The sequence below is a fragment of the Staurois parvus genome, unplaced genomic scaffold (assembly GCF_062004578.1).
Source record: "Staurois parvus isolate SC_StPar_1 unplaced genomic scaffold, SC_StPar_1.0 ptg000472l, whole genome shotgun sequence".
In the NCBI taxonomy this organism is placed as follows: domain Eukaryota; kingdom Metazoa; phylum Chordata; class Amphibia; order Anura; family Ranidae; genus Staurois; species Staurois parvus.
The window spans coordinates 1,809,749-1,831,372 of record NW_028318268.1 but is presented as its reverse complement, the minus strand read 5'-3'; the positions used below and the strand labels follow the sequence as shown (position 1 = coordinate 1,831,372).

The window sequence follows — 21,624 nt, the reverse complement described above, 5'->3', positions numbered from 1 at the left end:
AGGTTAATTACGCAATTAACCCTTCACACTGCCACCACCTCCTTTTTGTACAGAGAAAGAGAAAACTCGGCAATATCAGCAATAACACTATGATGGTTGAATAATCGTCTGTATTCCACTGTCACCGCAGGCAGGCTATATAGAGGTTTAAACACACACAGTAGCACTCTTCAGAGACAGGAGTTCTTAGTTTGCATTAAAAAGCTTTAGAAACAGTTCAACACTTTCAGAAAGTAAGATTTATTACTAAAAGGTCAAAAGGGTGCAATAAAAATATTTACAGAAAAGATGTAGCCAATATATAAATAAATATACAGAGAGCAATAACACAGCAAAGAGATAACCGAAAGGAATTTAGAGAGATAAAGTACTTGTCAAAAGTCCTGGATTAAACAGCTTTCAAGTTTTCTGAGCAAAAGGGCCTTATCTCCCAAAGTTAGTTCCGATGTTAAAAAGGAGCTTCTTCAACTTCAACTCAGCTTAGCTTAGCTTAGCTCCAAGCATAACAGCTTTTCTAGGAACTCAGCAGGGTGTCTCCCTGAAGCAGAGAACCAATTGCCTCATTTGGGAGGGAGTTGTGGGCGGAGACCCCAGCTAGAACCAAAATCCCTCCCAAGTTGATACCAGGGCAATAACATTCCCTGGATACATGTAACATTCTATCCACGAGTAGATTAATCTGCAGAATCGCCCGCTGAACGTCTAGATATGAAATATGACATACCTGCTGGGACAGTTAAGGAGATATAATTTTCTGCTCTCCTGTAGATGTCAGCTAGGGGGTGTAATATATCAGACGACTTGTATTAAAGTGACCGGTCTGAATATATGCCTGGTTTTTATAAGTCTTTCGAATTCGAAGGTATGAAATCATAGGGGAAAATGGATTTTGAAATGTGAGTCTGTTTTACGACTACCTGGAATGTCTTTGAAGCTCAATGAAGGGCTTGGTTTATGGCTTTATGATCCTTTTCCAGCGAGAGTCTCACAGACATACGGGGGGGCCAGGCTAATTGGGGTTTATAACCATGAGCTCTCCCGCTGGGCCTTGATGCCTGTGACCTCTGCATCATACAGACCACATGTCACTCAACAGAGAGGGAGGGGGGATGAGGGAAGCTGATTTGGGAGTAGAACATTATAGAAGATGGAGGCCTTTGCCAAAATGGAGGTTCGCATCCACCTCTGTGTGCACGTTTGCTACACCATGTACACGGGACACTTCTGAATGATGGAAACTGACTGCTGGAAAACGTAGGTTAAAACACATCTGTTTAGCCGCGTTTGCGCGCATTTATATGCATTTGCATTTAGAAGCGTTTTTTAAAGATAAGCACAGGAGAACCTCCCAAATGCCCAGAGTGCACTGAAAAGTTGTAAATTATTAACTATTTCAGACTGTTTCAGAGAAATGCAGAGAGTAGAAGTAGAGATAGCAGTATGTGTTGAGATTAGCTTAGGTGTGAGTTGCTCATTAACATTTCATTTGAGTGTGAAAGGTGTCTGGTGGAGTGAGTCATTAAGGCCACCTGCAGGTGGTCCTCATGAGGAATTTGAGGTGTGAATGGTCATTAACATATCTTTTGTTTCCAAGGGTGGGAGAGGTTTGAGGTGTGAATTGGTCATTACAATGTGTGACAAGCTTGGTAGGAACATCCTGTGTGCAGTGTTTTGTCCATCTGAGTACCTTGAAAACGCTTTGCATGCATTTTTCATTATGAAAAAAGGCTCTGGACAGCATCAGGAACTGAAAGAGTTAAAAAAAAAAATTTCAAACACATACGTTTATAAATGCGATTTGTCGCGTTTACAAGCATTTTGTGTTTGAAACGCTGATAAAATCGACTGCTGAACGCAAGTTTTCTGCATTGAAAAAAATGACTGTAAACTCAAATGCCTGTAAATGACTGTAAACAAAGATGTGTACATGGACACAGGAAAACATTAGGGAGAGTTCAGGGGCTGCTGAAAAAAAACTGAACAGCTCCTAAACGTGAGTTTATCAGCTGCAGTGTACATGGAGCCCTCACTGTGTAATTCAGAATGCATGCCATCCAATTGCACAGGCATAGGCGACGTGCATTGCCGCACATTGCAGCAATGCAATAGTGTCAAAGGGCCCTAAATCATATGAGTGTGTGATAGGGGAAACAGAGCACCAGCCTTATCTTGTCGGGGATCAAAAGAAAAAGGCCAATAAAAATCTAGTCTGCATGTTGAGTATTTCCTTGTGAAAAATACACTGGGTTATCTGCTGTCCTATAATTCTGCTTCAGTATCTACACTAACCTTGGACTTGATACCTAGGTTGCCATGATCTAGAACAGTGGTCGGCAAGCCGCGGCTCGCGAGCCACATGCGGCTCTTTACAAGCTTAAATGCGGCTCTTCTGTGTGCCGGGTGCCCGCTCCCCTCCCTCCCCTCCCTCCCTCCTCTCCCTCCCCTCCTCTCCCTCCTCTCGGACGGGCGTGTGCCGGGCGGCCGCCCCCTCACCTCCCCTCCCCTCCCCTCCCCTCCCTCCTCTCGGACGGCCGCCCGCTCCCCTCCCTCCTCTCGGGCGGCCGCCCCAAAAGTCAGGACTCTGCAGCTGTCAGGATGTAGGCGGGGCAGCCAGGATGTAGGCGGGGCAGCGTGACGAACTCCTCTCCTCTCACAGTCCGCCCTGAAGACCAGAACGGCGCGGGAAGCACGACGAGAGGAACGCGCGGAGCAAAGGTAAGTGAATTGACACAGGGGGGACTTACTATATGGGGGATGAATTTCTATATGGGGGACTTACTATATGGGGGGGGACTTACTATATAGGGGATGAATTACTATATGGGGGGGGACTTACTATATGGGGGATGAATTACTATATGGGGGGGGACTTACTATATGGGGGGGGGGGACTTACTATATGGGGGACTTACTATATGGGGGGACTTACTATATGGGGGGGGACTTACTATATGGGGGGGACTTACTATATGGGGGGGGACTTACTATATGGGGGATGAATTACTATATGGGAGATGAATTACTATATGGGAGATGAAATACTATGGGGGATGAATTACTATATGGGGGATGAATTACTATATGGGGGATGAATTACTATGGGGGGGTGAATTACTATATGGGGGGTGAATTACTATATGGGGGATGAATTACTATGGGGGGATGAATTACTATGGGGGGATGAATTACTATATGGGGGATGAATTACTATATGGGGGATGAATTACTATGGGGGATGAATTACTATATGGGGGATGAATTACTATATGGGGGATGAATTGCTATATGGGGGATGAATTACTATATGGGGGATGAATTACTCTATGGGGGATGAATTACTATGGGGGATGAATTACTATATGGGAGATGTATTTTCAGTTTTAAAAATGTGGCTCTCAAAATAAATTTCAATCGTGGTTTTGGCGAGATTTGGCTCAGTTGAAAAAAAAGGTTGCCCACCACTGATCTAGAATGTTATCAGAATTTTAATCAGTCATCAATTTTAATTCAAAAAGTAAAATGGCAGGTTAGTAAAAAAACAAAACGGTCATGTACTGTATAACAATTGAAAGCCAACATGCCACATTATGTTATGAGACACCATTCAGCACCACCACAGGGGCAGACTGACCATTTGGAAACTCGGGCACTGCCCGAGGGCCCGGGGTCAGTAGGGGGCCCCATGAGATGCCCCTGGTACCTTTTTCATAGGCTTTTTTGAGTTTGGGCAAGGGCACGGGCCCCATGATCCCCTATTGCATGAGTTGTCAGTCCGCCCCTGCACCACCACCTCCATATACAGTGGGGATCGAAAGTTTGGGCACCCCAGCTAAAAATTTGTATTAATGTGCATAAAAAAGCCAAGGAAAGATGGAAAAATCTCCAAAAGGCATCAAATTACAGATTAGACATTCTTATAATATGTCAACAAAAGTTAGATTTTATTTCCATCATTTACACTTTCAAAATAACAGAAAACAAAAAAATGGCGTCTGCAAAAGTTTGGGCACCCTGCAGAGTTAATATCTTGTACTGCCCCCTTTGGCAAGTATCACAGCTTGTAAACGCTTTTTGTAGCCAGCCAAGAGTCTTTCAATTCTTGTTTGAGGTATCTTTGCCCATTCTTCCTTACAAAAGTCTTCCAGTTCTTTGAGATTTCTGGGCTGTCTGTCACGCACTGCTCTTTTAAGGTCTATCCATAGATTTTCAATTATGTTGAGGTCAGGAGATTGTGAAGGCCATGGCAAAACCTTCAGTTTACGCCTCTTGATGTAATCCCCTGTGGATTTCGAGGTGTGTTTAGGATCATTATCCATTTGTAGAAGCCATCCTCTCTTTAACTTCAGCTTTTTCACAGATGGCATCAAGTTACCATCCAAAATTTGCTGAAATTTTATTGAATCCATTTTTCCTTCTACTCGTGAGATGTTCCCTGTGCCACTGGCTGCAACACAACCCCAAAGCATGATTGATCCAACCCCATGCTTAACAGTTGGACAGAGGTTCTTTTCATTAAATTATGTGCCCCTTCTTCTCCAAACGTACCTTTGCTCATTCCGCCCAAAAAGTTCAATTTTATCCTCATCGGTCCACAGAACTTGTTTCCAAAATGCATCAGGCTTGTCTATATGTTCATTTGCAAAGTTCAAACGATGATTTTTGTGGTGAGGACGTAGAAGATGTTTTCTTCTGATGACTCTTCCATGAAGACCATATTTGTACAAGTATCTCTTTATAGTGGAATAGTGTACCGCAACTCCAGTGTCCGCCAGATCTTTCTGGAGGGATCGTGCAGTCAAACGTGGGTTTTGAATTGTTTTTCTCACAATCCTGCGAGCTGTTCTGTCTGATATTTTTCTTGGTCTTCCAGATCTTGCTTTAACTTTCACTGTTCCTGGTGACTGCCATTTCTTAATTACACTCCGAACAGAGGATATTGACATCTGAAAACGCTTTGCTATCTTCTTATAGCCTTCTCCAGCTTTGTGAGCGTCAACTATTTTCAGTTTCAGCTTTCTAGACAACTGCTTAGAAGAACCCATGGTGCTGATTGTTGGGGCAAGGTCAGATGAGTCTGGGCATTTAAAACCTTTGAGATTGACATTGTCTGGTCTTCCCAGACGATGATTGAGAACAATCCATGACACTGGCAGGTCTCAGCTTTGCAAAGGGGGCAGTGCATGCTATACATTCTGCAGGGTGCCCAAACTTTTGCAGATGCCATTTTTTTGTTTTCTGTTATTTTGAAAGTGTAAATGATGGAAATAAAATCTAACTTTTGATGACATATTATAAGAATATCTAATCTGTAATTTGATGCCTTTTGGAGATTTTTCCATCTTTCCTTGGCTTCTTTATGCACATTAATACAAATTTTTAGCTGGGGTGCCCAAACTTTCGATCCCCACTGTAGGACAGCACTAAGCAGTTCATCAGGCCAAAGCTGATGTGGAGTAGCAGTCGCTCACTCTGAAGCCCGGCTGGTACACCTGTACTAATAATTCTGCTGAACCAAGTGACTTGTGTACCTCTGTCTGTTGAATGGAAGCTGGTCATTAGACCTGTCAATTGGACTTGCTGGAAAACCATCATTCAATCAGTACTTGCAGACCAAAAATAGGAACAATGGAGGCTGTACAAGGGACAGAGGAATTTGGTCCCAAAAGAGGAACAGTCCCTCCAAATGAAGGACAGTTGGGAGCTATGCTAAAGGTAAGGTTGAAATATCTCCATTCACCTATAAGCAGTTGTATTGGGATGCCCATGCCAGGGTCATTGGAGGAAAAGATGGGGCAGGAGCCATTTTTCAGTTATGGTTTATTTTAGATTTTTCAGACTAAACGTAAGCCAAAATCCCTCATAATGAATCCATTATACTCATAGAAGGTCTTTGTGACTCATTAATGTTGTGTTTTATGTGATGTTAGGTGTGGGATGTGTGATTTGTAATTTTATACCATTGTAAAACCGAGACAAAGGATAAGTGGTGTGTCCGCAATTTCACTTCTGTGCAATAAAAAAGGATGTTTGCTGTCATTGTTTCTTGTTGGGGGGGATGGGAAAAGTTGCAATCATGAGAACACATCTGGTTCACAAATTGTTTCAGAGCTGAACTCTAGGACAGATTATGTCACACATATCAGATTATTTTCATACATAGATCAGATCAGGTCAAGCGATAGACTAGTGAACATGCCTAATATTGCTTACAATAATGTGTCCGAGAGCATTTCATAGTATAATGTTACTAGATGGGCTGCAAACCTACACAGCCCTATCAGCATATTTAGAAATGTGTCTTTTATTGAGCACTTTATGTCACACAATCATAATATCAATGTTTGGTGAAAAGAAGTGTGTGTGTGTGTATGTATGTATATATGTGTGTGTATGTGTATGTGTGTGTGTGTATATATATATATATATATATATATATATGATATAAAATATATATTTTTTTTTTAAAGCTGAACTAGAAGAATTATCTGTATTACATGCCTACATCGGTCCAGCTTGGCAAAATGCATCAACCCTGATGGAGTTCTGAGAAAGATGGCAATTGTAGTAGTCCCTGCTACTACAGTGATAGTTATGATCCTCCGGGTCCTGCTCAGGTTCTGTGCAAGACCAACTTCTCCTCTTACATTGACCACAGGGGGTGGCTCACTTGGCGCTGCTGTCATTCATAGAAGGCTTTGTAACTTTTTCAGTGGTGACAGGGTGGAAGGGAAGGATGGTGACGTTGCAATCTCTACCTTGTCCATCCAGAGAATGTATGTATGTGGCATACCTGTGAAATCCCTGTGGAAGCTAAAAACTGCTGTAGTAGGACAGGGGCGGACTGACAACTCATGGGGCCACCGGCAATAGGGGATCATGGGGCCCCTGTGTCCTTGCCCAAACTCAAAAAGGTACCGGGTGCATCTCATGAGGCCCCTTACTGACCCCAGGCCCTCGGGCAGTGCCCAAATTTCCAAATGGTCAGTCCGCCCCTGTGCACAGGTGCTCGTTGCTCCCGAATCGACATCCATGTGGGTGCAGGTGCATGGCACTGAATGCAGACAGTGTGTGTTTGGGGTCCTACACCTGCACAGATGTCCAGTTGGGAGCAGCAGATGTGTCCGTGCAGCTGCTGCATCCCAATTGATATGAATGGTACTGCCTACATGGGGATGTACAAAACACCTATGCATCCCCCCATGGGGGGTAAACCCTGCTTTTGCACAGGTGTACTTTGTAGTACAGTCATGTGAATGAGGCCTAAACGTTCACTGACTGTTTCACTTGATGCCTCAAATTTATTTTAAGACGTGTCATTATAAATGTATTGGTGGCTCTGTATACTTCAGTCCCATAGGGATTCAGTGCATGATTAGCTAAACCTGTCAAAAACACGAATTGGAAGCTGAGCATATGAGGATAACATGAATAAAATGTCCATATTTACATCTAAACTCCGCTGATTATATATTTGAATATACTGATCATTATGGTGTGTAGTTTTTACTGCAGGTAACCTAGAATTAAATGTATCTGATTATACCTCTGGATCCAGTGATCATTATGACATGTACATAGTTTATACTGCCGGTAACCTAGATTTAAATCCAGCTGATTATATACATTTCTGGATCAACGTGTAGTTTATATTGAAGGTAACCTAGATTAAAAGGTTCACCTTTTAGAAAAAAATAATAAATGTACATATTTGTACAGGTAAAAAATTATGCATTTATTATTTTTTTTTCAAGAGTCTATGGAGCATTGCGCCCATAATCAGCAGATGAGGCACTGCCCATATAGAAGAAAAATTATATTTGAAATATATTTTTAAAATATTCTTTCCAAATATATTGCCATATATTTGAAATGCTACAATTTTGGCCATATTCAATACATTAAAAAATTATTAATTAATAATTATATATATACATACTGCATATTGAAATGCATTTTTAATAAAAAATATATGAAAAATATTTTTAAAAATACATTTAAAATATACTGTATGTCTTTAAAAATACATATCTACATTTTTGGAATGCATTTACAAATATATTATTATTATCATTATTATACAGGATTTATATAGCGCCAACAGTTTGGTCGGCGCTTTACAATATAAATATATGTAAATATATATGTTAAAATTACTTTTTTATGTGTTAAAAAAAATCTGAAGAATAGATTTAAAAAATATATATTTTTAAAATATATTTCAAATATATTTTTCTTCCATGTGGGTGGGCAGGGCACTGGGAGCCATAGGCTTTCACTGCTGTCAGTCAAACTGCTGTGAGGAGGGAGCAGGGGTGGTACCTACTGGTGCTGTGTGTCTTGGGAGAGTGCACACATGGGTACCTCCTTCGCACCCAGTTTGTAAGGAGGCACCCGGAGGAGGGAGGAACAGACAGCGCCAGAGTGGGACTGCCCAAGAGGAGGAGGGTTGTTTCTGTGCAATATTGTTGCATAGAGCTGGTAAGTACAACTTTTTTTTTTTTTTTGCAAACACGAAAAAAATAAAATATTTTATCACTTTTTAACTGGTTCCGCGCCACCCTATAGCAGAAATACTGCTACAGGGCAGCATGGGTGTGCAAAGTCACGTATATATACGTAATTTTGCATTTACGGGTAGGGACCCAACCAGGGGTGGACTGACAACTCATGGGGCCCCCGGGCAATAGGGGATCATGGGGCCCCTGTGTCCTTGCCCACACTCAAAAAAAGCCTATAAAAGGTACCAGGGGCATTTCATGGGGCCCCCTACTGACCCCGGGCCCTCAGGTAGTGCCCCGAGTGCTCGAATGGTCAGTCCGCCCCTGGACCCAACACCCGGTGATCTCCAAGTATCTCCGACGCTGGAAAGACCTGTATATAAACAACACAGATCTCTCCCATGTCAGCTTCTGCACACTGCTTTGTATGGCTCTGTTATGTGCCTACAGTGAAGCGCACACACAGAGCAAAAAATTGAAACAGCACACAGGTAACCCTTTGCCCCTGATGTTAACCCCTTTCTGCCCAGTGCCATTAGTACAGTGTCAGTGCTGTTTATTAGCACTGATCACTGTTTTGGTGTCACTAGGGAGGTCAGTAGCCGTTAGTTCCCCCCAGTGTCAGAATGCCTGCCACAGTCCCGCCGCTCTGTGAAATGTGTGGCACAGCAGTGCCTACTCATAGGTCATAGTGACTACATGTTACAGAATTCAAGGGAGTAAATGTTTGGGATCTTCACAAAGGAAGTTTACAATTACAAGCTTTAAGATAGTTCAGATTGATAAAAGTAGAGTAGAAATAACTGAAATACAATGTGGAAATGGATGTGGAAATTGATATATCATTTCACATATTCACCATAAATATGCTTTAAGAGGAACAAAGGAAAAACATTCGGTCTTTGAAAAATTATTAAAGTGTGATGTCATAGCTGCCATTGCTGATCCCATGAGTATGTGACACCATCTGACTGATCACTTCCTTCCAATTAAATCACTTGGCTTACAAATCTCTGCAGTTTCTTACAACGCAACTGACTTGCAGCATTATGTTACTGTCCTGTGATTGCTTACTAGATTGCACAACAAAAATCACCCGTAAGCTTTGTTCCATCATCTGTCATGTGTTCCAATGGAAGTGTATCAACCATATCCGCCAAGCTTAATCCTCATACCCCGAACACAGCCTCACAAAAATCGTAATCTAGGGGAACAGTCAACCCTGTTGCCATGTTACATTTGATACTTTTTTATAGCCATCTGCCCATTCCTTAGATCTTCATTCTGTTCAAACCGTTCCAGCAGAACATGGCTGTTAGAAAAATCTGTTGATCATAATCATGTTAAGGGCAGCACAGTCGCTAAATGGTTAGCACTTCTGCCTGGCAGTACTAGGGTCGTTGGTTCGAATCCCAACCATGGCACCATCTGCCTGGAGTTTGCATGTTCTCCCTGTGCCTGTGTGGGTTTCCTCCAGGTACTCCGGTTTCCTCCCACACTTCAAAGACATGCTGGTAGGTGAATTGGATCCTGTCTAAATTGACCCTAATATACTGTATGTATGTATGAATGTAAGTTAGGGACCTTAGATTGTATGCCCCTTGAGGGTCAGGGACTGATGTGAATGTACAATATATATATATGTAAAGAGCTGCGTAAATTAATGGCGCTATATAAGTACCTGAAATAAATAATTATGGGTCATGTGAGACTAGGGAATGCTAAGAGCCCATTTACCTTATCCCATGGTGTTGCTCCCTCATTGGCCAAACCAGCGAAAGGTGTCATGGCCTCCTTGCCAAAAGGTGAGGCTCTGCTGTGTGTTGACTTTTGAGGGAGCTGGAAAGGGGGTCACCGATTGCACTGCGATCTGCACTGGCGAATCATTGCCATTGACAGACAATGTCAGATTACAGAGTAGACTCTGGTTAATGGCTACACGCCGTTTAAGAGCCCTGGGACAATGGATCAAAAAAATATTGATTTAATCCTGAAAGAAAATTACAGTGAAACTTTCTTAAATTGTTTACAAAATATAGTAAACCATAAATAAACTCATAGAAATGAAAATGTTACATTAAAGACTCTTTAGAGAAAATCTTGTATTAACCGTTTGCCGTCCGCCCTATAGCAGAAAAATTGCTACAGGGCAGCACGGGTGCGCAAAATCACCTATATATGGCATTTTGCAGTTCAGGTAAGGGGGGCACGCGCCCTACCCGCGCCGCTCTTCGCGGCCTCGGCTGTCAATCACTGGGTCCTGGCTGGTGATTATTCTCCGGAACCCGGTGATCGCTGAGTAATATCGACGGGAGAGAGACCTGTATGTAAACAATACAGTTCTCTTCCCTGTCAGCTCCTGCACACTGCTTTGTATGGCTCTGCATAGCAGCGTACTTGCAGTGAAGCACATAATGTGAAACAGCACACAACACACAGTTAATCCTTTGATTGCCCCCGATGTTAACCCCTTCCTGCTCAGTGTCATTAGTACAATGTCAGTGCTTTTTATTAGCACTGATCACTGTATTGGTGTCGCTGGAGATGTCAATGGCAGTTAGTCAGTTCCCCCCCCAGTATCAGAATACCCACCGCAGTCCCGCTATAAGTCGCTGATCGCTGCCATTACTAATAAAAAAAAAACCCCAAATTCCAGTATCTGTACCGCCATTTGTAAACTCTATAACATTCACATAAACTAATTAATTTACACATATTAGGATTTTTTTAGCAAAGATGTAGCACAATACATTTTGGAGCCCACCAATAGCCCACCAAAAAATAAAACGCAGAGGCGATCAAATGCCACTGAAAGAAAGCTCTATTCGTGGCAAAAAAGGACATAAATTTGATTTGGGTGCAGAATTGCATGACCGTGCAATTGTCAGTTAAAGTAACGCAGTGCCGTATCGCAAAAAATTGCCTGGTCAGGAAGGGGGGCAAATCCTCTGAAGGGCAAGTGGTTAATGTAATGTACCAAATAAAAACTTAAACTACATAAACCATAGACATCAGGTTCACATTACAGTTGGTCTCTTGAAAGCTCATTTTCTTTCAGCTGTCAGTTTGTAAAACAATTTGGTGCAACCTTTGTAATGTACAGTAGTGATGTCATCCCCATCTAGTGGCCGCCTGCACACTACTTAGTTCAATGTTATCCCACTAGAGCATGTGCATGAGAAACCTCCAGAAACCTGAGAGGGGGCCCCAAGGTTTCCTGCCTAGGGACCTTCACAGAGCTGAATCCGACACAGTTGGCAGAGTCACTACTGTGTCATGACTTAAAGCCCAACTTCTGGTTTTGTGTTTATTTTAAAATATTAGTTTGAAATAAGCAAGCTACAGTGGATATAAAAAGTCTACACACCCCTGTTAAAATGTCAGGTTTCTGTGATGTAAAAAAATGAGACAAAGATAAATCATTTCAGAACTTTTCAACCTTTTAATGTAACCTATAAACTGTACAGCTCAGTTGAACAACAAACTGAAATCTTTTAGGTGGAGGGAAGTAAAAATAAAAAAACTAAAATAATATGGTTGCATAAGTGTGCACACCCTTACACTAATCCTTTGTTGAAGCACCTTTTGATTGGATTCCAGCACTCAGTCTTTTTGGGGATGAATCTATCAGCATGACACATCTTGACTTGGCAATATTTGCCCACTCTTCTTTTGCAGGAACACTCCAAATCTGTCAGACTGCGAGGGCATCTCCTGTGCACAGCCCTCTTCAGATCATCCCACAGATTTTCTATTGGATTCAGGCCTGGGTTCTGGCTGGGCCATTCCAAACCTTTCATCTTCTTCTGGGGAAGCCATTCGTTTGTTGATTTGGATGTATGCTTTGGGTCGTTGTCATGCTGAAAGATGAAATTCCTCTTCATGTTCAGCTATCTAGCAGAAGCCTGAAAGTTTTGTGCCAATATTGACTGGTATTTGGAACTGTTCATAATTCCCTCTACCTTGACTAAGGTCCCAGTTCCAGCTGAAGAAAAACAGCCCCAAAGCATGATTCTGCCACCACCATGCTTCACTATGGGTATGGTGTTCTTCTGGTGATGTGCAGTGCTGTTTTTGCGCCACACATTTCTTTTGGAATTATGGCCAAAACGTTCAGCCTTGGTTTCATCAGACCATAACACATTTCCCCACATGCTTTTGGGAGACTTCAGATGTGTTTTTGCAAAATTTAGCCAGGCTTGGATTTATTTCTTTGTATGAAAAGGCTTCTGTCTTGCTACTGTACCCCATAGCCCAGAGATGTTGTCATATGTACCACACAGCTACTTGCCAGATATTCCTGCAGCTCCTTTAATGTTTCTTTAGGTCTCTTGGCAGCCTCCCAGACCAGTTTTCTTCTCGTCTTTCCATCCATTTTGGAGAGATGTCCAGTTCTTAGTAATGTAACTGTTGCGCCATATTTTCTCCACTTGATGATGATTGTCTTCACTGTGTTCAATGATCTATCTAATGCCTTGGAAATTCTTTTGCACCCTTCTCCTGTCTGATACCTTTTAACAATGAGATCCCTCTGATGCTTTGGAAGCTCTCTGCGGACCATGGTTTTTGCTGTAGGATGCAACTAAGAAAATGTCAGGAAAGACAAACTAGAACAGCTGAACTTTATTTGGGGTTAATCAGAGGCACTTTAAATGATGGCAGGTGTGCACTGACTCCTATTTAACATGATTTTGAATGTGATTGCTTCATTCTGAACACAGCTCAATACCCAGTTATAAGAGGGTGTGCACACTTATGCAACCACATTATTTTAGTTTTTTCATATTTACTCCCCCCCCCCCCCCCAAAAAAAAAAAAAAAAAAGATTTCAGTTTGTTTTTCAACTGAGTTGTACAGTTTTTAGGTCACATTAAAGGTGGAAAAAGTTCTGAAATGATTTATCTTTCTCATTTGTTTTACATCACAGAAACCAGACATATTAACAGGGGTGTGTAGAGTTTTTATGTCCACTGTATTTCCATATGTAAGAAATGCATCTGCTGTCTGTGCTGTGTAAACTATATGTAGCATAAGCTACATACAGTATACAGCACTGTGTTCTGGAAGCCATATACAAAGTTCCCATCTGGTGCCAAAACAAAATTGAGTCAGGCAGAGCACTGCTCAGCTGTTCACAGGAAGCCTTGTATTTTCATAAATGAATACAAAGCTACCACTGATTGGCAAGGCAGGTGGATGACATTAAGATCACCTCAATCAGAAGAAACCTCCACCTTTTAATCATAAAAATACAAGGGTTCCTGTGAATGGATGAGTAGCTCTCAGCCTGCCTTGATTTTTATCTGAGAAGGGGATGGGAAGTCCCTGTATCACTGCCAGAACACAGCGCTGTATATTGTGCATAGCTGATGCTACATACAGTTGATTCAAGGCTGACAGCAGTCGCATTTCATAGTAATGGAAATACACGCATTGGCCACTTTATTAGGTACACCTAGCTAGTACCAGGTTGGACCTCCTTTTTTGCCTTCAGAACTGTCTTAATTCTTCGTGGCATAGATTCAACAAGGTGTTGGAAATATTCCTCAGAGATTTTGGTCCATATTGATATGAGTTACTTTTGCTTTTCTATAATCTCAAACCAGTCTGCCCATTATCCTCTGTTCTTATCAAAGCATTTTCCTCCACACAACTGCTGCTCACTGGATATTGTCTCTGTTTTGGGCCATTCTCAGTAAACCCTAGAGATGGTTGTACATGAAAATCCCAGTAGATCAGCAATTTTTAAAATACTCAGACCAGCCCATTTGGCACCAACAACCATGTCATGTTCAAAGTTACTTAAATCCTCTTTCTTCCCCATTCTGATGCTTGGTTTGAACTTCAGCAAGTCGTCTTCACTACATCTACATGCCTAAATGCATTGAGTTGCTGCCATGTGATTGGCTGATTAGCAGTTTGTGTTACCAATCTATTGAACAGGTGTACCTAATAAAGTGGCCGCTGAGTGTAGTTCTGGCCCAAATGAACAATATAAAGTAATACAAAACCTGGAGTTTGGCTTTAAGCTGGACATACAGAATGCTAATTTCAGCCGGAACACACCAAAATCCGATCTGTGGGTGACCCACCCTCATTCTCAACACCCTTTGCCTAAAAATCGAAGGCGCTAGATGGAAATATTTTGGCTGACCGTGCTCGCAGCTGGCTGCTATCAGAAAGCAATAGCCACATCCGAGCTGTATGGCTTGGATGGAGGAACCTGTTGAGTTCTAGTTGTGTATTGCCGGCATTACATCTACATTTTCTATCATGAGGAATGATGATGCTGTAGACTTTTGCCCGAGTTGCCAAAGCTGTTTATAGGGAAGTTCTCCGCTTGAGATAAAATCCAAAACCAGCAGTATGCCGTGTCTTATAGCAGCCAACTAGAAATCCGCCGTTAGTGGCTGAGGATTACCAGCTCCATGTCAATGATTTCTGAAGACTTGGGATGGTTTGCTGCGCACCACGGTATATTACACACATATACTACATATTACTGCACACGGTTCTGCACTCCGATATCAAATATGCCCACATGTGGATACTGTTCAGCACTTCCATTGAGTTTTTTATTTTTATTCTTTTTGTTTCACAATATTTTGCAAACGTTTTTCTAAACATCATAAAATGGTTTTGCAATCATAGAAAAGAAGATCATTTGTCATCCGACCTTTCAATGCTTTCGAATGGTTCCTGTCCATGGGGAGGGGGGGCCTTTCTGACACCATCACTTCCCCTTGTCAGTCATACGCTCTTCTTTAAAGAACACTGCTTCCAATGCAGCTCCTTCAGTGACTAATCTCTGCAATCAGGAACAGTCCTTTCATGCTGATTGAATCTAACAGGCTGTTATGACTGCACATTACAGGAACTGAGTCCTAATGATGTGTCTAAACATTTCACATACAGTGCTTGAACTATTCCCCTCATTACCTGTACTTGCTGCCCTCTCTTATTTCAGTGATTTTCTTTGTGTACGAGTATCCATGTTCTCCAATGTGTCTCATAGTATGTCTATAACAATGCACAATGTTGTAAATTTCACCGGATGAAAAAAGGCAAAAGTCCATATAGTTCAACCAATAGAAAAAATAAACAGAAACGAAGAAAACATTCGTATAGATCCAGAGGAAGGCAAAACAACCCTATAAAGCATGATTTAAGTTGCTTCAGCGGGGAAATAAAAATCTTTCCTGATCCTTCCAGAAGGCAATCAGATATTTCCTGGATCATCAACCCCTGGTGTTATGCTACGTAGCACCTGAAAAATCCTGAGAAATATTTGTAATATTTTTCCATTTATCCAAATGTGTGCATGTGAGATAGGGACCTTCGATTCATAATAAATAATAAAGTGGGCCCCCAACTTCAAACCATATGAGCTCCCAAATTAGAACACGATTCAGCAATGATTAACTGGGAGCAGGGACGGACTGACAACTCATGGGGCCCCAGGGCAATAGGGGATCATGGGGCCCCTGTGTCCTTGCCCAAACTCAAAAAAGCCTATGAAAAAGGTACCAGGGGCATCTCATGGGGCCCCCTACTGACCCTGGGCCCTCGGGCAGTGCCCGAGTTTCCAAATGGTCAGTCTGCCCCTGACTGGGAGTAGGATTGCATTGATGGTAGCCAGATCCTTCTCCTAGGTTCTAGGTTCACACTGATGCGGTGCGGGGAACCACATGTGATTCACACAGGAATTGCACCACATTTCTGTTCAAATCACATGCGATTCTGTGTGGTGCGATTTGAGCACATTAACTTTGTATGGCTCAAATTCCACCACATCCGCGCTAGAATCGGATGGCATAGGTGTTCACATCTTTGCCATCTGATTCAGGCAATCGCACTGCATTTTGCAACCTGTTTTTGAGGTGTCATTAACTAGTTGCCGCTCGGCCTATAGCTAGGTGGCCGGGCGAACACCTTGTCCCTCCGGGTGGACGTCATATGGCGTTCTTTTCGGAGAGCACATTGCGCATGCCCTCACAACTGCACTGCGGTGCGATGTGTCACCGGCCGTGTACCTCAGACATGGCCGATGACAAATCTGTGTACCAGCCCCGTTGCTAGTACCATGCAGGGGCGGACTGACCATTGGGAAACTCGGGCACTGCCCGAGGGCCCGGGGTCAGTAGGGGGCCCCATGAGATGCCCCTGGTACCTTTTTCATAGGCTTTTTTGAGTTTGGGCAAGGACACAGGGGCCCCATGATCCCCTATTGCTCGGGGGCCCCATGAGTTGTCAGTCCACCCCTGGTACCATGTGACCTGCTGTGACCAATCACAGCAGGTCAAATGACAGTTGTATACAATGGATGGTTTCCTTTCATGCATCCATTGTATACATGTATGTCTAGCTGTGAATGGTCACAGCGATCACATGCACAATCTGGGCAAATCACATCCCAGCTGTGTCATGTGATCAGCTGTGACCAAATCACAGCTAATCACAAAATAAAAAGCCCTAATTAAACGATTTCATTCAGGCAAATGCTTGCTTATAGCAAAGTAATTATTTGCTATAAGCAAATTTTTGTAAAATTAAAAAAAAAAAATACTGATCACTTCCCTAAAGTAGTACAGTGTTACTATGGTAACATTATACTACTTTGGTCATAGTGAAATATGAAAAAAAATCTTCAAAAAAATTTAATAAATTAAAAATAATAAAAAAAATTAAACCATTAAAAAAAATTATCATTTTTAGATACTGTCACCAGTCAGTGTCCCTGATCACCGCCATGCCAGTTATATGATGACGCTGTACTGCACTGGTGACAGTATGTAAAAAACAAATAGTGATAATAATGTTTTTAATTTCTTAATTTTCTGAAAAATTATGAAAAATAAATTACAACTTCAAAAAACTCACCATGCCTGTTAAGAAATACGTTGGACTGTCTACTTTGCAAAAAGGGGTCATTTGGGGGATATCTGTACTGTTCTGACATTCTTGGACCTCAAGAAATTAGATTGGCTGTCAGTACTTCAGGATTGATCAATATTCAGATATATACCATAGATTGTGAACTCTATAACTTTCCTACAGACTAAATAATACATCCTAATTTGGGTTATTTTCACCAAAGACATGTAGCAGAATACATCTCGGCCTAAATTTATGAAGAACAATTATTTATTTGCAAACTTTTATAACAGAAACAAAGAAAAACATGTTTTTTTTTTCAAAATATTCGGTCTTTTTTTGTTAATTTAGCAAAAAGTAAAAACCCCAGCGGTGATTAAATACCACCAAAAGAAAGCTCTATTTGTGTGAAGAAAATTATATAATTTTAGTTTGGGTACAGTGTTGCATGATTGCGCAATTGTCATTCAAAATGTGAGAGCGCTGAAACCTGAAAATGTGCCTGGGCAGGAAGGGGGTAAAAGTGCCCGGTATAGAAGCGGTTAACTTAGCGTTGACACCCGTAGCAGATCGCATGAACACAGTACGATTGTGATGGGGTATGGGAAACGCACAGGAATCAATGAAAATCCCTCACCGCATCAGTGTGAGCCTAGACTAAAGCTACAGCATCATATTGGAAGCTCAGACCTTAAGAGATCACCCGTGTATCTGTGCTACCTATGACAAACCAAGCATTAGGCTAGGTTCACATCTGTGCGGGTGGTGCCATTGCGGATCCGCACAAAAATCCGTGAAACTGCACCACCCGCACAGAGGAATGCAGACCCACGGGTGGGTGCCATTAGTTCTAATGGCACGTCGCCCACACTGGAAATTGCAACCGTTCTTGGAACAAAAGTTCCTGCGCGGGCTGCGGTTTCCAAAGAAGTGCAGGGACTTCTTTCCTGAGTGTCACGGGGCACAGGAGTCCATTCAAATGAATGGGCTCTCGTGCCCGGGCAAAACGTGGCTTGCATGGCCGCATATATTTTATTTCTTTATTTCAGGTACTTATATAGCGCCATCAGTTTACGCAGCGCTTTACATATATATTGTATATTCACATCAGTCCCTAACACTCGAGGGGTGTACAATCTAAGGTCCCTAACTTACATTCATACATACGCATAATAGGGCCAATTTAGACAGGAGCCATTTAATCTACCAGCATGTCTTTGGAGTGTGGGAGGAAACCAGAGTACCCGGAGGAAAACCACACAGGCACAGGGAGAACATGGAAGCTCCAGGCAGGTGGTGCCGTGGTTGGGATTTGACCCGACGACCCCAGTGCTGCCTGGCGGAAGTGCTAACCACTTAGCCACTGTCCTGCCCAGTGTGAACCAGGGCTCAGCAACCTTGTAAATCAATTTTTAACAAGCAAAGCAAAGGTGCACATGGGTGGAACAATTTGCTAGATATCACACAAATTCTCAGGCACTCAATCCAGCTATTCAGCACAAAAACTAATTAGCAACTGTTTGTAACTGACCCAGTTAAGGTGCAGGAAAATGAGTTCTAATTCATTAAAACACACTGAAATGCCACTTTTTTTCTGATTAAGCAGCACAAATCTTATTTTTGATGAATGAGGGTGTTTGTTAGATATATCATTTGTTATCATTTATAGTTTAGGTTTGTCAGACTTATGTTTCTTTGTTTTCTCCTCCAGGTTGATAAATCGATGTCTGGCTACTCTGTATGCAGTTTTCTTCCTTCATATAATCCCATCTTCCTGCCAGGTACAGTAAATGAGAGCCTGATCCATCAATTTGGCAAGAATATTTCCCCCTTTCTCAGGGGCTACATATTATTTATAGTTTGAGTTTATTAAAGCACTCTTGTGCTTATTGCTGTGTTTTGTATTGTATTTGCCCAGCCAAGCATTTCCAAGAGAAACAACCTTACATGCTATTGAGATGTCAGTTCAGGTTCCACAATATCATTATGTTGTATGCTGCTAAGGCAGGACCGTCCTGTAACAACCTTTCCCCAAGGGCACTGTAACCAGTATTTGTACACTGAAACTGTTACTACACCCACAACAGTAAAATCAGTCTGTATATGCAGTAAAGCATGCTTGTTATACTCACTGTGGAACCTAAGGGGTTAATCCTCTACATTGTGTAAAAAGGCCGTTTGATCCTATCTTCTCTGCTGCTCCTCTAGTTCAAATATCCACGTCTTATCTCCTGATAAGTCAGACTGAACTGTAGCCATCCTGCACATGCTCAGTTTAGTGCGTATTGCTAGATAGTTGTTTTTTTTTTTTCCTGGGAGAGTGCATGTGATCAGCACAGGGCCAATCGGCACTGTCAAGACAGAGGTCAGGGGTTTTGCATCCTCCTAGAGCAGAAAGAAAACTCCTCCTACAAGCTTTAACCAGTGTTCTGCTGTACACTGATAGAAGTCACAAGACTGTTCTAACTGCTGATGAGAAAAGGTATTTAGCAGTTTATATTTACTAAAATAATTGCATTTCCATGCTCTGTACTGTGGGAGACCAGATATAGTGAATGCAGGGTCTGGAGAGACCGGATATAGTGAATGCAGGGTCCGGGGAGACCGGATATAGTGAATGCAGGGTCCGGGGAGACCAGATATAGTGAATGCAGGGTCTGGAGAGACCAGATATAGTGAATGCAGGGTCTGGAGAGACCAGATATAGTGAATGCAGGGTCTGGAGAGACCAGATATAGTGAATGCAGGGTCCGGGGAGACCAGATATAGTGAATGCAGGGTCCGGGGAGACCAGATATAGTGAATGCAGGGTCCGGGGAGACCAGATATAGTGAATGCAGGGTCCGGGGAGACCAGATATAGTGAATGCAGGGTCCGGGGAGACCAGATATAGTGAATGCAGGGTCCTGGGTTTGGTAACACTTTTTAAAGTTGTTCTAAAGGCTCAAGGTGTTCTACTTTCCTGTATTATATGCATGAAGGTAACAAAACCTTCTGTGTGCAGCGGCCCACACCAGCCCCCTCAAACCTTACCCAAGCCCCCTCTGATCCAGCGACATTCTCGACAGCCTCTAATGTCTGGGGACTCTTCCTCCTCATTGGCTCCCGCTGCTGTCAATCATAGCCAGTGAGCCAATGAGGAGAGAGCAGGGGGCAGGGCCTTATGGATGCATAGAGCAGTAGCTCAGGAATGAGCATGCAGCGGTGCCCCCAGGGTGAGCGGCTTTCCCTGGGGGAACACTGCTTGAGGGGGAGGAGCCAGGAGTGTTGATGGTAAGTATAGCCATGTTTGTTTTTTAAAAATAAAACCAAAACAAAGCTTTACTGTCATTTTAAATCTGAACACCAGGTATGATCTTAATTGCATAGTTATATTGGTCTAGCTTGGTACCATTTAAGAATGTATATCTCATACCTGATGGATTGTTGTGGAAGTTGACAATCAATGTAGTAGTCAGAGCTACTACAGCGATCGCTGTGATCCTCTGGGTCTTGTGCCCAGCAACTGCCCCACTTCACACTGACCACAGGGGGTTGCTTGCTCGGCACCACCATCATTACAGAATATTTTGTTGTTTTTTTTTTTTCTCGAAAGAAAGCATTCTCTGATTGGACGAGGTACAAATTATGTCACCACCCCTCCTCTCTACCTTGTCCAATAATAGAACTCCTTGTATTCAAATAAAAAAAGCACAAGGCAACCCCCTGGGAGCCAGAAGGTAGAAGTTATCACTGTACTGTGACTGCTACAGTAATTGTCAACATCCACAGCAGCCCATCAGGTATGACATGAACATACGTAAAATGGTATAAACTGTACCAATGTAAGTATGCAGTTAAGATCATACCTGGAGTTCAGTTTTAAAGGAGAAGTTCAACTTTAAAAAAAGTATTAAATGCACATTTTTTGCAGATAAAAACATGCATTTATTATTTTATTTTTATGGGAGCCTGAAAAGCATTGTATATTGTCGGTGCAATGTCAGGCTCTTGCAGACTGCCAGTACTTTGTCTTGCCAATACCTTCAAACTGAGCAGGCAGTTACTGAAGTCCAGTAAGCATTGGCTGATGGTACTTGTAGGCATTAATTCACAGAACTCTAGCTGCGCTGTTTTCAAATCGTGACAGTGATTGCGGAGAGAAGGTCCCCTGTCCACTGTTGCAAGGAGGTGGCAGATGCTCAACATGCCACCCTAAATACAGGTGTAAGATCTTGAGAAAGGTGAATTTCTCCATTAAAGTAGAACTATA

The 21,624-nt window shown here is 42.3% G+C and overlaps 1 protein-coding gene across 1 annotated transcript in view; it reads left to right on the top strand.

Moving 5' to 3' along the window:
* Nucleotides 1-21,624, top strand: part of LOC149452440 (ADAMTS-like protein 5) — a 133,714-nt gene that overhangs the window by 34,374 nt on the left and 77,716 nt on the right. Inside the window, exon 2 of the mRNA XM_089689384.1 lies at nt 19,084-19,153. Within this exon, the coding sequence (XP_089545510.1) occupies nt 19,084-19,153 (70 nt within the window). The remainder of the gene's footprint in view (nt 1-19,083; nt 19,154-21,624) is intronic.